General features: G+C 36.8%; 3 protein-coding genes across 3 annotated transcripts; 1 reads left to right on the plus strand and 2 right to left on the minus strand.

Moving 5' to 3' along the window:
• The first annotated feature begins 349 nt into the window (after positions 1-349).
• On the plus strand, positions 350-8352 carry LOC122014973 (65-kDa microtubule-associated protein 1-like). Its single transcript, XM_042571550.1, has 10 exons — positions 350-1396; positions 1482-1569; positions 1649-1852; positions 3229-3486; positions 3564-3779; positions 5262-5417; positions 5534-5845; positions 6843-6930; positions 7585-7733; positions 7814-8352. Exons 2-10 carry the CDS (start codon positions 1498-1500, stop codon positions 8129-8131), a joined length of 1773 nt encoding a protein of 590 aa, XP_042427484.1. The 5' UTR covers positions 350-1396; positions 1482-1497; the 3' UTR covers positions 8132-8352.
• Positions 8353-12930: 4578 nt separating this feature from the next.
• On the minus strand, positions 12931-14335 carry LOC122016857. Its single transcript, XM_042574281.1, has one exon. The coding sequence runs from the start codon at positions 13977-13979 to the stop codon at positions 13512-13514; it is 468 nt and encodes a 155-aa protein (XP_042430215.1). The 5' UTR covers positions 13980-14335; the 3' UTR covers positions 12931-13511.
• LOC122016859 lies at positions 12993-13475 on the minus strand (the record flags this gene model as incomplete). The annotated part of the gene is made up of 1 exon (XM_042574282.1): positions 12993-13475. A coding segment is annotated over one exon (483 nt), but the record flags the coding sequence as incomplete, so codon positions are not given.
• Positions 14336-14373: the final 38 nt, after the last annotated feature.

A 14373-nucleotide genomic window follows, 5' to 3' on the forward strand; every position in this document is an offset into this window, starting at 1 on the left:
ATTGGTGTGTTTGATTTTTCAGAGATTTTGAAACAAAAAAACAAAAAAAAAAACTGAACATAAAAGCACTCCATTCAATTCATGAAAATATATTTTCATTGGTTATCTGCTTTATTATTTATTTAAAATGCAGTGGTGGACTGATGAAGAATATAAAAATAATATATATAATTAGTAAAATACAAAGGAAAAAGGAAAAGGGCAAACGAACCAAAGGACCACGTGGAGCCGTGGAAATGTACTGAGCAGTGACCGCATCATCGTTCACATCACACGGACCACGAGTCTCGATCCAGCGTATCCAACTTTATTTGTTTTTTTTTTGTTTTTGTTTTTGTTTAGAAAGCTAGCGAAACAACAAAATGCTGGACAGAGGCAGTCAGCGAGACTGGAGTAGGAAGCAAGCAGCAGAAGGGCGAGAAGACTTCAGCACGCCAGCGACGGAGACAAGGCCTAACCTGAGATCTGCCTCTCCAACCGGTACTTCTTTCCGATCCGAGGGTCCCTGTGGTGAGCGCTCTCTCCCTTCCCCTCCTCCCCTTACCCTTTAGCTGGAGCACCTCGCTTTCTCGTGAGCCAGTGAGGAGTGGCGTTCTGTCGCCGTTTTTAACCCCTCCATCTGGCTGCATTTTCTTGGGGGTTGGGTTCCGAGACTTCTGAGGGTTTGATCTTCCGTGATTTCTCAGTAAAAGAACGGTCTTGTAGGCAAATTGTTGGTATTTTTATGTGCCGGGTTGTTTTTTATGTTTTGCTTCATGCATTGGTCGAAGGCGGTCGTTTTGGTCTCGATTTGCTGATTGGATTTTGATGAGGTGCAAAAAGGTCGGTTCTTGGAGATGATCTGCTTGTTTGCGTCGATAGGGGTTTGGCGTTCTTGATTTAACGTTTTTATCCTTTCAGGTCTGCTGTCTGGCTTATGTTTTGATACTTGCTTTTGCTAGGACCTGTTATAGTACCAAAATGAAGTGATTTGGACTCGAGAATAGGTGGTTTATTTTGCTTACACGAGTTCTCTACGTTGTTGTGCTCGAAGGAATTGGTTTAATTTATTCGCCGTGTTCGTGTCTTTAGTTTTTCTTTTCCTTTTTGAGTAGGAATAATTGGGTACGTTGACGTGGTATCCAGTAATGGTTTTATTCTTGATTCTGGAGCACTTCACTATTAAGATAATTTATATTCATTGGAGTTAGTTCTACGCCTGGAAATGGGATACCTAGTGAAAATATGCCGTGATTATGCTAGAATTCTGCCTACACTGACCTTTTCAGGCAAGTCTTAATTGCCAATCGACCAGTGCTCTTTGTTTCCATTTTGTCTGCATCAATCTGCAACGTAAACTGATTTTATTGATTCAAACTTTATCTGGAGAGAAGCACCATAACTTGGTACACTAGACGTAAAGCCTGCTCTATCAATTAGATATAATTTTATTTTTTTCACTTTCAGTCCTAATATGCATCTTTCTATTCTTTCCAATGCAGGTCTAGTAGAGCTGTAATGGCTGTTGCGGATACCCAAAATCCTTTATTAGGTGAAATGACTTGTGGATCTTTGCTTCAACACTTGCAGGTTGTTCAGTTCTGCACTTCCTTTTTTAACTTGCACTGTATCCTATGAAGTCAATTAAATTGCTGGCCTTTTGTTTCAGCTAATATGGGATGAGGTTGGTGAGAGTGATGAGGAACGTGATAAGATGCTGCTTCAGCTGGAACAGGAATGCCTGGATGTTTATAAGAGGAAAGTTGAGCAGGCTTCAAAGATGAGGGCCCTTCTTCTACAATCCTTGGCTGATTCTAGAGCTGAGCTTGCCAGTGTTCTATCTGCACTTGGAGAAAATTCTTTTGCTGGCATAGTAAGTTAAATTTCAAGTTTGCTGAGAGCTCCTCAGATTAGGATTTTTTTAATCATTGATTCATGCAAATTTGTTCAATTTATGCTTGCAGTGAAACTTTAATGAAAATGCAATAGGAAACATCTAATAGGATAATTTGATGGTAGAATCCTTGTACAATGAGAAAAAAGTAAGCTAATATTCAGCAAGTGTTGTTAGATTAAGTTTATGGGATAAGAGCTATACATCAATTGGTACATCCTACATACATGTACGATTGCATGCAGTTCATCAAACATACACATTAAGGGGGCATAATGGATCAGCTACACACATTTTTTGGCAATAAGAATTCGAGCCTCAACCAATTAAGTTCTCACTACCCTAGTCTAGTTACATATATGCTTAGGTAATTTTAACCCTACCCATTTGCACAACTGGTCACCCGAATCCATGGTTACCCTGTATATTATGTTAAAGCTCGTGATTTTAAGCAAATCTGGGCCACTATTAATAGCTACTTGAGCCTAACTTAAACGGGTTGGACACCTTGACCTATAGGTACCTGATTATTAGGTATTTGTCGCCATATGTAACTTGTCGTCCAAAAATGGAAATCCTCAAGGTACAACTAGGCCACTCAGATTTGGGTCAATTCTAATGGTTGAATCATATTAGATGTTGTATTTATTAGGCAAATGAGAGAGTGCCTTAAGAGGCTATCGAATATGGCATGAAATGAAGCATTTTTATTCTAATCAGAATTGAACTGAAGAGTTTTTATTTTGTTACTATTTGACTCATAACTGTAGTTTGGCTAAAGAAGATGCTTCTTGTTGTTAAATCAAGCTGGAGCTTGAATTCAAGCTTTCATTTCTTGATGATTTACATACCTTTCTCAAGCAAAGTAAATCTCATTTTACCATAAGTCGTCGTTTTAGCCAAATTAATAACCTAGTAGCATTATAATATATCCTTAAAAACTTCAAGGTGTTCCTGTTCTTGCTTTCGATTCTTTGTTTCTTTTTCTTATGCTCCTTCAGTAAACACTTTTCGCTAGAAAATCTCTATTTTGTGCCTAAATCAGTTTTGTACTAATTTAGCTCAGGGCATTTATTATAAAGTACAAAGACATAAATATGCTAGTGACATTATTTTTTAGTTAAATGGCAGCAATATTTAGCAAGTCTTTTTTTTTTTTGTTTGCATTGGTGATTAATTAAATAGATGTTGCACAATTATGGTACACAAATTATCAAGTTGTTGCCGGATATCTGGAGTACCAAAAAAAATCAAGTTGTTTCTCCAACGTGGAATTAAGGACGATATTAAAACTTTTTGTACACTTGTGTGAGAATCAGGTTTTCATTTTTCTGATGATTCTTATCGTGGTTCAGCCTGATAAGTCCTCAGGCACAATCAAGGAGCAATTAGAAGCTGTTGCACCACTTTTGGAGGAGCTGGGGAAACAGAAAGAGGAAAGGATAAGGGAATTTGCTGATGTGCAATTGCAAATTGATAAAATCCGTGAAGAAATTGCTGGAACTTTGAAGATTGGACAGCAAATTGAGACACCTGTAGTTGACAAGGAAGATTTGTCATCAAAGAAGTTAGGAGAGTACCAATCACAATATCAAGAACTTCAGAAAGAAAAGGTTCTTCATACAACCACTATGTTGTTAAACTTCAATGTATAGTACTTCCAATAACATCTTGAACACTATCATGACAGAGTGATAGGCTGCACAAGGTTCTCGACTTCGTTAGCACAGTGCATGATCTTTGTGCAGTTCTGGGGTTGGATTTTTTCAGTACTGTAACAGAAGTTCATCCTAGTCTGAATGACTCTGTTAGTGTACAATCAAAGAGCATCAGCAATGATACATTGTCCAAGCTCTCTACAATGATTGTGGAACTTAAAGAAGATAAAAAGCTGAGGCTTCAAAAGGTAATTTCTAGAGCACAGCATCATGTTGCACCATTCTTCAGGGCTAATAGTCTTCAATTCTTCATCAAATTTCTCAGGATATGATAATATACAGTTCATTCACTTTTTGGTATTCATGCAACAATATTTATGAACTGCATTATTAGGCAAAAGAGAATGAGGCATTGCCATGCTTCCACTCCAATGCCTTCTGAAACTTGAAACCTGCAATTCTTTTTCATAATATGGGGATGAGATTATGGTTTATATTCTTTAGATATGTATTTTTGGTAGGCTACATCATGAGTTTGCCCTTTGAGAATGCTCTTTATGCTGAATTAGAGGTTGTGAACCATCTCCATTCGTAATCTGCAACTCTTACTTTGTAGTTGTTTGTGTGGAATGTGGATCACTCGTGAAAGTAAGTGTTCATGATCACAATTTGAGATGTTGATCCACACTAATTGTATCTTCAGAGTAAATAATTAAATTGCACTTCTTATGACATTTTATCATTTTGATGTGAAGCACACAATGAAGTGCTCTTAACCATGAAACCTCTCATGCTTTCTTTCGGAAGGTTTTATTAACTTCTTACTTCTGAATATGGTTTAAATTTCTGTTCCATAGCAAGGTAGTTGTCCTATTTTAGAACGAATCTGGTTTTGGTATTGTGTCGGCTGCCAATGCTTGATATTTGTGGCTCTACTTAGGAGTAGGAGAAGTGGAACTGAGGAGAAGAGAGGAGAGAGGAGTCTGCAATGGTGGCAATTTACCTCCTCTGTATCCAGTGGGAGGAGGAGGAGGATGCAGTGGCAGCAACGGCTTGCTTGTTGAAATCCATTATAGAACATGCCACTCGTTTCCATCTTTCATTCTTGTTCTCACCTCCCACTTTTTTCCTTGCCTCATGCTTCCATACTTCTTGTCGCTTCTTGAATTTTGACTCTATTTCGTGTTCCTGTCGGTGGGCAGAGTAATAAGTTTCACTGTGCCGACCAACATTTAACATAACTTTGAACCATGCTTTTTAGATTTGGCATCAACAACTGTTATAGCAACTTCCTTTTTCATTTGCTAAAACCCTCTCTATACCTATATGCTTCCTAGACAATTAGTGTCACAACCAGAATAGTTTCATCTCAATATAAAGGATGCACTCCTCACTCGTAACAATATTTATCATTGGATCCTAACCATAAAATAACCACCAATTGAATACACCAAGCTACAATAATGATAATAAATGCTGAAACTTTTGTTAAACTTAGAATAAGCTGTCATAATGTGTGACTCATGTTGGCAATCACAACTGGATCTCATGGACTCGTGCAGACAAATAAAATTGGACTTTTGCTAATAAAGCATGAATTCTAGTCAATTTGATTAAGTTTTCTGTTGTTACCTTGATTTTTTTCTCCCTGACCTTTTTCATCACATGTTATTGTTCAAAGGATTATGATTTCAGCTGCAATTTGACACTTGCTGTTAATGCCTTTTCAGCTTCAAGATCTAGCTGCTCAGCTCACTGATCTTTGGAATTTGATGGACACACAAATGGAGGAACGCGAGTTGTTTAGTCATATCACTTGTAACATATCTGCAACAGTAGATGAGGTTACTGTTCCTGGAGCCCTGGCCCTTGATTTGATTGAACAGGTTAGACAATAATAATGAGGTTTTCACATTACTGACTTTCCTTTTTGTTATATGGAAATGCTAAACATTAGTCTTTCTTGTTTGCCTTGTTTGCATAAATTCTTTTCTGCATCAAGGCTGAAGTAGAAGTTGAAAGGTTAGATCAACTAAAGGCGAGCAAGATGAAGGAAATTGCTTTCAAGAAACAAACTGAGCTCGAAGACATTTATGCTCGGGCACACATAGACATTGATCCTGAATCTGCCAGAGAGAAAATATTGGCTCTAATTGACTCTGGAAATGTTGAGCCATCAGAATTACTTGCAGAAATGGATAGTCAGATACTGAAAGCCAAAGAGGAAGCCATGAGTAGGAAAGAAATATTGGACAAAGTTGAAAAATGGATGTCAGCTTGTGAGGAAGAAAGTTGGCTTGACGATTACAGTCGGGTAATGATTTTATTTTGTTGCTCTACACAACTAATGCTTGTACCAAATCTACTTAATTGTTTCATGTATTAGTTATTAGTTAATTTGCACTTTGGTCTACAAATGTTAAGTGACAGCTTGCATATGTATATATACTATATCACTTGCAATAATAATATTTGGATAATTTCTTTGTTTACAAACCTTAGCAAACGATAAGTTTATACAACTCGTAAATTCATTTTATAGGTTAATAAAACCACCATCAATTGTATGTTATTCTCTTAATTAGGTTGATTTCCAAAAAAATTCTTTCTTGAAGCTTCATCTCAACTAGCCACAGCTTAAGCACTGGTCTGAAATAAAGTTAGGTTCAGGTCTCAGACAATTGTAAGAGCATGAAGAATGAGATTTCTCTTGTTTTCTCCATCAATGCTCAAGGATGAGCTTAGGGAAGATTGTGAAGATTTTGTACATATTGTGGATAATGACTTATCCCATCTTATTTTTTTGGCTTTTATATCATATAACCTTGGATTCTCTTGAATTAAGTTTTAGTTCGAATCATGTTGTATCATTTTTGTTCCTTTTCTTCTTTGTTTGTGTATGCTATATTGTCATACTAGAGGAGTTTGTTCTTGACCTTAATCTCAAAAGATAGATCCGGAGATTAATAAAAATCATGTTTGGATCAATAAGGGTTGGCTTCAATGTCATACTGTTCCAGCATTCTATCAAAATTTAATCCTTCACTATTTAAAGAACTGGAAATTAATCTCTGTCATGGTTTTTTTCATTTTAACTCGTCTGCTGGTATTTGTTTTACCATATGTCATTTTCTCATGACATTACTGCCCTTTTTTCACAAGAAATTTTGTTTAAAAAAATGCAGTTGCAATCAACTTGAAGTTATAATTTTTTGTATACTTTTATGCATTGCATTATACACTCTAGTTGGCAAACTTCAGTTTGTCCATTCTGTATGTCCATACTATATCACAGATGATTTCTTTTTTAGGATGACAACAGATATAACTCAAGTAGAGGTGCACATTTAAATCTCAAACGTGCAGAAAAAGCTCGCATACTGGTTAACAAGATTCCAGGTATGAATGCACAACCTGGATAAATCTACTTTTTTGGTAAAAAAAATGACATGTAATTATCAGCCAGTGAAGATATAGGTTGCTTGTCCAGTGACTCTGATGATTTTCATTTTTCAGCTCAATTTTCATATTCAACCCTCACTTGGTACTTGAACATTACAGTGCCAGCTTGTAATTGATGATCCGTTTTGAGTTTATGGGCATTATCAGACCGTGTTTTACCTTAAAACTAGTAATGAGTATTGTAACCAAGTGTAAGAGATATTTTTCCCGTCTTCAAATGATCCAAATTAGTCATTTTACCTTCTGAGATATAGATTCAGAAGGCTAATTTACCTTCCATTAGTTATTTGTATTATTCATCTCAGGGGATTGTTCTGATACACCTTCACTTGATTTTACGTATCACACCCTTGACCTAAAGTACATGTAAGCATTGTATGTCATTTGTGAATTCTAATTTACGACATTTCTTGATGTTTCTGTTAGCTGGGTAACACTAATCATTCTCAATTGATCTATATATATATATATATATATATACACTATTGATAACCTTGCATTATGCTGGTAAAACATTTTGAATTCTCTCTTTCCACACACATATATATATATATAGATATATGATAAATATGCTCTTTCATGATGTTGTAGCTCTTGTTGATACTCTGGTTGCTAAGACTCGAGCTTGGGAGGAGGATCGTGGCATCTTATTCATGTATGACAGTGTTCCGCTTCTTGCTATGCTAGAGGAATACACCATGCTAAGACAGGAAAGAGAGGAGGAAAAACGAAGACAGAAGGTATTCTTGTCTTAATCCTCGTGGTACTGCTAAATCTCGATCCATACTTTATTTTCTCTTTTTCTACTTGTAAATTCCAGGATCAGAAGCGCATCATCGAGCAACATGCCACAGATCAAGAATCCGTCATTGGCTCAAGGCTTACTCCAGCTGCACGTCCACTTGGCTCAAAGAAGGTGGTCGGACCTCGAACGAATGGAGGTGCATCAAATGGGACTCCTAGTCGAAGGTTATCCCTCAATGCACACCAGAGTAGTGGCAACGGTGCTGGATCCATGAGCAGGGACGGAAAGAGAGACAGCAACAGGGCAGCAGCTCCAGCGAACTATGTTGCCATAGCCAAAGAGGATGCAGCCTCACATGCGTCTGCCACTGACCAACTCCCTGCTACACCATGAGGAGATTTCTTGAATAAATTTTCACATATTGTATTAATTATCGATCTCGATGTTCATTTTGGGTTACTATTATTAGCAAGGTTAAGAAGCTGAACATGAGCGTTTGATAAAAGTTCCTTTCTTGATAAATTATTCTGGTAGCCTTATAAACATAATATTTGTCATTGTAAGAACGCATGTAATTTGTTCATCTTTATCTAAGCATATATTAGTATTCTTCAGAGGTTATATTGCCTTAACTAATTACCAAGTGATTCTCAATAAGGGTAGTGTCTTTATAATTTAGTTAAAATATTTTTCCTTTAACTATGCCTATGGCCAACCAATCATGGTCGGTCTTAAGTCTAGATAAAGAGGAGGATTTGTGTTAAGTTGTCGACTAATATTAAAATTATGATAAATGTTCAATAAAAGAATTCATTAAATTATTATACTAATATTAAATTATTCCTTAGTAGGAACGCGTTGCAGAGTCTGACTGTAACATCTCGGTAATGACAGCTACATTTCAGAACTTGAGTATAGTGCTAAATATGTAAGAGTTCGTATGGTAGGGTTCAACTATAACATATCGGTAATGACCGTTATATCTCCATGAGAGGTTGAGTGTAGTGTTAAATAGGCATAAGTTCTTACACCATAATTTGGATAAAAATAAATATGATAGGAAAATTAATAGTCTAAAATTTAGAACATGAAACATAGGAAAATCAATAGAGGTAGTAGATACGATGATTAGAAGAAGAATTAATATTTTGTGTGTACAAGAGATCAAATGAATAGGTGAAAAGGTAAAGATGATAGAGAACTCAGGTTTTAAGTTATGACACATAGGAAAGAGAAAAGTAATAAATGCAGTGGGTATTATTGTAGATAATTCGTTAAATGATAAAGTTGTAGGAGTAGTTAGAAAAAGAAGATCGAATTATAACCATTAAGATAATAGTGACGAAAGAAATTATGAACATAATTAGCGTATATACACCGCAAGTAGGATTAGATAAGCTACCAAATCAAGGTTTTAGGACGACTTAGATGGAGTATTACAAAACATTCCACCAAATGAAATAATTTAATAAAAGGTGATTTAAATGGACATGTCGAAGTGAAAAATGAGGAATATGAGAGGATACATAGAGGTTATGAGTTTGGAACAAGAAATTAAAAAGAAAAAACTATATTAGATTTTGCAATAGTATATGACCTTATATTGGCTAATACATTTTTTAAGAAAAGAGAAAAACACTTAATCACGTTCAAAAGTGGTAATAAGAAATCGTAAATTAACTTTCTTATGGTTAGAAAGAAGAATAGAATGATTTGTAAAGATTGTAAGGTCATTCATGGAAAAAGTTTTGTTGGTACAGATTGCACTAACGGTCTAACTCAGGTTTTGAAGAATGATAAGGGAGTTAAATTAGATGTTTTGTGATCTAATTGCTTTACCGAGTGTGTAGGAATTGACAAGTCCAAAGGATTGGACACTAAGCTGAAATCCAGCTAGGTCCGCGGGATCGGATAGTTGGTGTGAAGTCCAGATAGGTCAACGGGCCGACTGGATATCTAGCAGGAAGTCTGGTTGGGTCCGCGGGACCGGACAATCGACAGAAGTCCAATTGGGTCTACGAACCAGACAACTAGCATAAAGACCTGGTGGGTTAAGAGGCAAGTCAATAGCAAGTTGGTAATTTAAGGTAAGTCACTGGAGGAGAGTGACTAAGTGAGGGCGCGTCCCGGGTTGAGGGACAGTAGACGTCGGTCTAGTTTAGGTCCATTTTAGATCCCTAAATTGAGACCTTGACTAGTTCCTGGTTCTAGGAGGGTATGAACTAATTACTACTCTTTATTATAACTGTGCTAACTTTATTTTCAGGGTAGTTGTTTTAGTTTTGGACTAACATATTTTGCAGAAAAAATGGAGCACAAAAGCCTTCGGATGAATAGTACCTGAAAGCGCCTTCGAACTGTTTATGGAAGGCGCCTTCAATGGCTATGGAAGGCGCCTTTCGGAGGATAAAAGTTGACCGATTCGGTGATAAGCTTCAGTAAGTTCTGGGATCATATTTGACCCATTAGAGGCGCCTTCAATGCCTATGGAAAGCGCCTTTCATGCCCTATTTAAGGTCGTCTTGATCAAGCTCCATTCAACAACTACTATACGAGCTACTATATGTCTATTTGAGGTTCCGACTGCTCCAACTTCTTGTTTCAATTCTGCTGCAAAGCTGCTATGCCCGACAACTACTCCAAGAACTTTCGATCGCGACCAACAGATCAACATCGACACTCGTGCGCTCTCACTTTGATCCCTACATGTTGGTAACAAAGTCATTTTTTGTACTTAATTTATGTAAACGAAAAGTGTAGTCTGTTACACTTTTTTGATCTCTTTGTATTCGATCTCCTCTTCCGGAGGTACCGGAAGAGATTTTTTAGTGAATTACCCATTGATAGGTCCGCGGGACCTGAGTCTTGGAGTATGAGTCGTTAAAGGCTCCGAACCAAGTAAACCGCTTATGTTCGTATTATTTTTCACTTGTCCATTCTCTTATTCCGCTGCATTCATACTTTGATTTGAAAACCGAAAAGAATGAGATTTTCAAAACCATGTGATTCACCCTCCCCCCCTCTCACGTGCGACTCGATCCAACAAGTTTAACTACCCAATATAGTTTAGTAGTGTTGGATATACGCCTCAAGCATAATATCAATAGAAAGAAAATATATACGACTCTAAGAGTGTATTTGGTGAGTCAAAGGGACATGCATCATTAAATAAGAAATTTTGGTGGTGGAATTAGAAAGTACGAGAGAAAGTGAAAGAAAAAAAATGAACATCTTATAAGAAATTATATAATTTTATGAACGAGGAAAATTTTTAAAAAAATATAAATAGCCAAAAAAGAGGCTAAGAAACTAGTGAATGAAGTAAAGAATGAAACTTTTGAACGATTATATAAAAAATTGGATACAAAAGAAGAGAAAAAAGATATTTATAGAATAGTTAAAATGAGAGACAGGAAGACAAGAGATCTTATTCAAATAAAATATATTAAAGATGAATTTAATAAATACTAGTAAAAGATGGAGAAATAAAAGAGTGGTGGAATATGTATTTTTATTAACTTTTCAATGAAGGCTTATATGATCAACTTAACTTAGATAATTTAAGTATGTCAAATGAGTATAGAAATTTAATTTTTTATCGCATAATTCAAACTTCAAAAGTAGAACAAATTTTAAATAGGATGCATAAAGGAAAAGTCATTTGATCAGATGATATTCCGATAGAGGTATAGAAGTGTCTAGGGAAACAAGTTATAGGGAAACAAGATATTGAATAACTTACAAAATTATTTAACATGGTATTGAAAACGAAAAAAAAATATCTATCAATGGAGGGTAAGTACTCTAGTTCTCTTATATAGGAATAAGGAAGACGTACAAAATTATGCAAACTATAAGGGTATTAAACTAATGAGTCATTCCATGAAACTTTTGGAAAAAGTAATAAAAAAAATTAAGAAATAAGAACATGATGATCAAAAATCAATTTGGGTTAATATCTGGAAGGTCGATAATAGAAGTTATACATCTTCTTAGATAACTAATTGAAAAATATCAGGGACAAAAACAATATCTACATATGATATTCATTGACTTAGAAAAAGCTTATAATAGAGTCATAAGAGTAACATATATTGAACTAATTAAGAATATGTACAAAGATGTGATGACCAGAGTAAAGATTTCAGGCGGAGTAATTGAAACATTTCTAATAAAGATAAAGTTATATCAAGGATCAACTCTAAGTCCATATATTTTTACACTAATTATAGATGAAATCACCACACACATTCAAGACACAATACTGTGGTGCATGCTATTTACAGATAATATTATTTTGGTAGATGAAATACGTGAATGAGTAAATACTAAACTAGAATCTTGACGGGAAACACTAGAAGGGAAAGATTTTAGACTTAGTAGAATGAAAATAGAATATATAGAATTTAAGTTTATAATATCAGACGTAATGAGACAATTATTAAGATAGGAGATGATGAGTTATCCGAAAACGAGAGCGGATCATTTTTACAAAATGATAGAGAGATTGAGAAAGATATCTTACATAGAATACAAGCATGATGATTGAAATAGAGGCAAGTGTCAGATGTTTTAAGTGACCATAAGGTACCTTTAAAACTTAAAGGAAAGTTCTATATAACCGTAATTATACCTGCTATGTTATATGGAGTTGAATGTTGGACTATGACTCAAGTACATAAGCAAAAAATGAAAATATTAAGGTAAATGTGTGATATATAAGGATGAACATAATAAGAAATGACATTAGAGAGAAAGTCGGAGTTGTATCTATTGAGGGAAAACTCTGATAAACGCGTTTAAAATGGTATGAGTAGTATACTTAGACGATCAATAAATGCTCCAGTTAGGTGATGTGAAACTATGATAAATACACATATTAAATGAGAAAGAGGAAGATAAAAAAAAAAGACTTAGTTAATAATAATAAAATAAAATAAAATTTATTTAAATATAAATAATGATATAATAAAAGATAAAGTTTAATGATATAAAAAATCTATATAGTTGATCATCTACTAGATTATTATGAAGGTTTGTTGTTGATAAATATTTCCCCTCTCATTTCAAGATATTTTAAATATTTAAAGTAAAAAAATACATATTTTGCGAAGTAATGTTGATACGTTGACAAGTCCAAATCTACAGGCTTTCGGTTGGATCACGTCCCTCTACATTTTCGGTGGACACTAGAAAAGGAATAAATAATAATAATAATAATAATAATAATAAAACAGAGCTACTTCGCTGTTAATCATTCGATCTTCCAAGCGTGCAGGAAGAAGCAAAACTCCGAAGAATGTCCACCTGCAGCGCTAACATCGTCGTTAACCATGACGGCAGCATTGTCGGGCTCGTTTGCTTCAGGCGGCGCAGGGATGGGCTCCGGCAGGCCGGGCTTGAACAAGAAGAGGGCGTGGGTGAGGCCGTGGGGCTTGAAGAGCCAGTCGTGGGCGTCCCAGATGACCTGGACCGGGAGCTGGTCGATCCACACGATCTGGCTGCCGCGGAACTTCCACTGGAGGTTGCCGACGTGGACGAGGACGGCGCCGTCGACGGTGATCCACAGCTCGGTGCCGTCGCGGTCCTTGGTCTGGTCGGAGATGGAGTGCTCCACCACGATGTCGTGTTCCTTGCTTCGCTGGCTATCGAACTTGGCCCGCGCGGCGAAGCTTCGCTTTCCCAAGACCGTCTCCTTCTTCGACACCAGCGCCGCCTCCTCCAACGACGGCCGCGACCTTGCTCAAGATTCCAACCCCAAATTATGTGAACATTAAGAGCAAATTTCCGAATAAAGAAAAGAAAGCGGTTTAAACGGATCGGACTTGGTTTTCTTGTATGCCTTCTTCTTCCTGTCGCCGATCAACAGCACCACCTCGTCGCCGGAGACAACGGCGACGAAATATCCTTCGTAGGGCTCCGGCCCGTCGGTGAACTTAGCCAGACGGAAGTTCCACGACACGTCGACATGGCTTCCGTCAACGTCGAAGGACTTGGAGCCTTTCTTGCTCCAGAAAGGCCATGGCTTCATCTCCACTTTGCATGTCGCCGCGCCGTGGCTGCCGTCGATCGACACCGAGAGCGAGTGGTGCATCATGTTCTTGCTCCACACCACCGTCACGGCACGGAGCGCGCCGCCGATCTTGGCCCGGTACGTCGAGATCACGGAGCACTGTGGCGCCTTGCCGCCGCTGCTGCTGCACGTGGCCAGGTCGTCGTTGGTCCCAGGATCCTGATCCATCTGCGATTCGATTTCTTCGCGAAAGATCTCGATAGATTAATTTTCATTTATTTGAAACCTTAAGCAAACTATGCTTGTTCATCGATTGCGCGGTTGATTCATGTTCTTCTTTCCCTGAGATCACGATGGGGAATGATTCATAGATTTCATCCAAAAAAAAAAAAAAAGAAAGAAATCTTCTCTACGGAATCCCCCCTGTTTTCTTTTGGACACTGTAGACGATATAGAAAAGGGGAATCAAAATGGAGAATCACCGAGAGCACATTAGAACAAAGTATAAACAAAGAACAAAAAACTGAAAGAAAATAGAATTCCAAAAATGAGTTGATGATCAAAAGCAAAGAGTTTCAAGAATTGGAGTTGATCCTAAAATCAAGGAAGCATTTTCTGTGAT

This window comes from Zingiber officinale, chromosome 8B (assembly GCF_018446385.1).
Source record: "Zingiber officinale cultivar Zhangliang chromosome 8B, Zo_v1.1, whole genome shotgun sequence".
Classification (NCBI taxonomy): domain Eukaryota; kingdom Viridiplantae; phylum Streptophyta; class Magnoliopsida; order Zingiberales; family Zingiberaceae; genus Zingiber; species Zingiber officinale.

Excerpts from the sequence above, each read along its gene's own strand:
- LOC122014973 (XM_042571550.1), top strand. The coding sequence starts at position 1,498 with ATGGCTGTTGCGGATACCCAAAATCCTTTATTAGGTGAAATGACTTGT. Across the intron at positions 1,853-3,228 it reads AAAATTCTTTTGCTGGCATA|CCTGATAAGTCCTCAGGCAC; the intron begins GTAAGTTAAATT and ends ATCGTGGTTCAG. Across the intron at positions 5,846-6,842 it reads GGCTTGACGATTACAGTCGG|GATGACAACAGATATAACTC; the intron begins GTAATGATTTTA and ends TTTCTTTTTTAG.
- LOC122016857 (XM_042574281.1), bottom strand. The coding sequence starts at position 13,979 with ATGGATCAGGATCCTGGGACCAACGACGACCTGGCCACGTGCAGCAGC.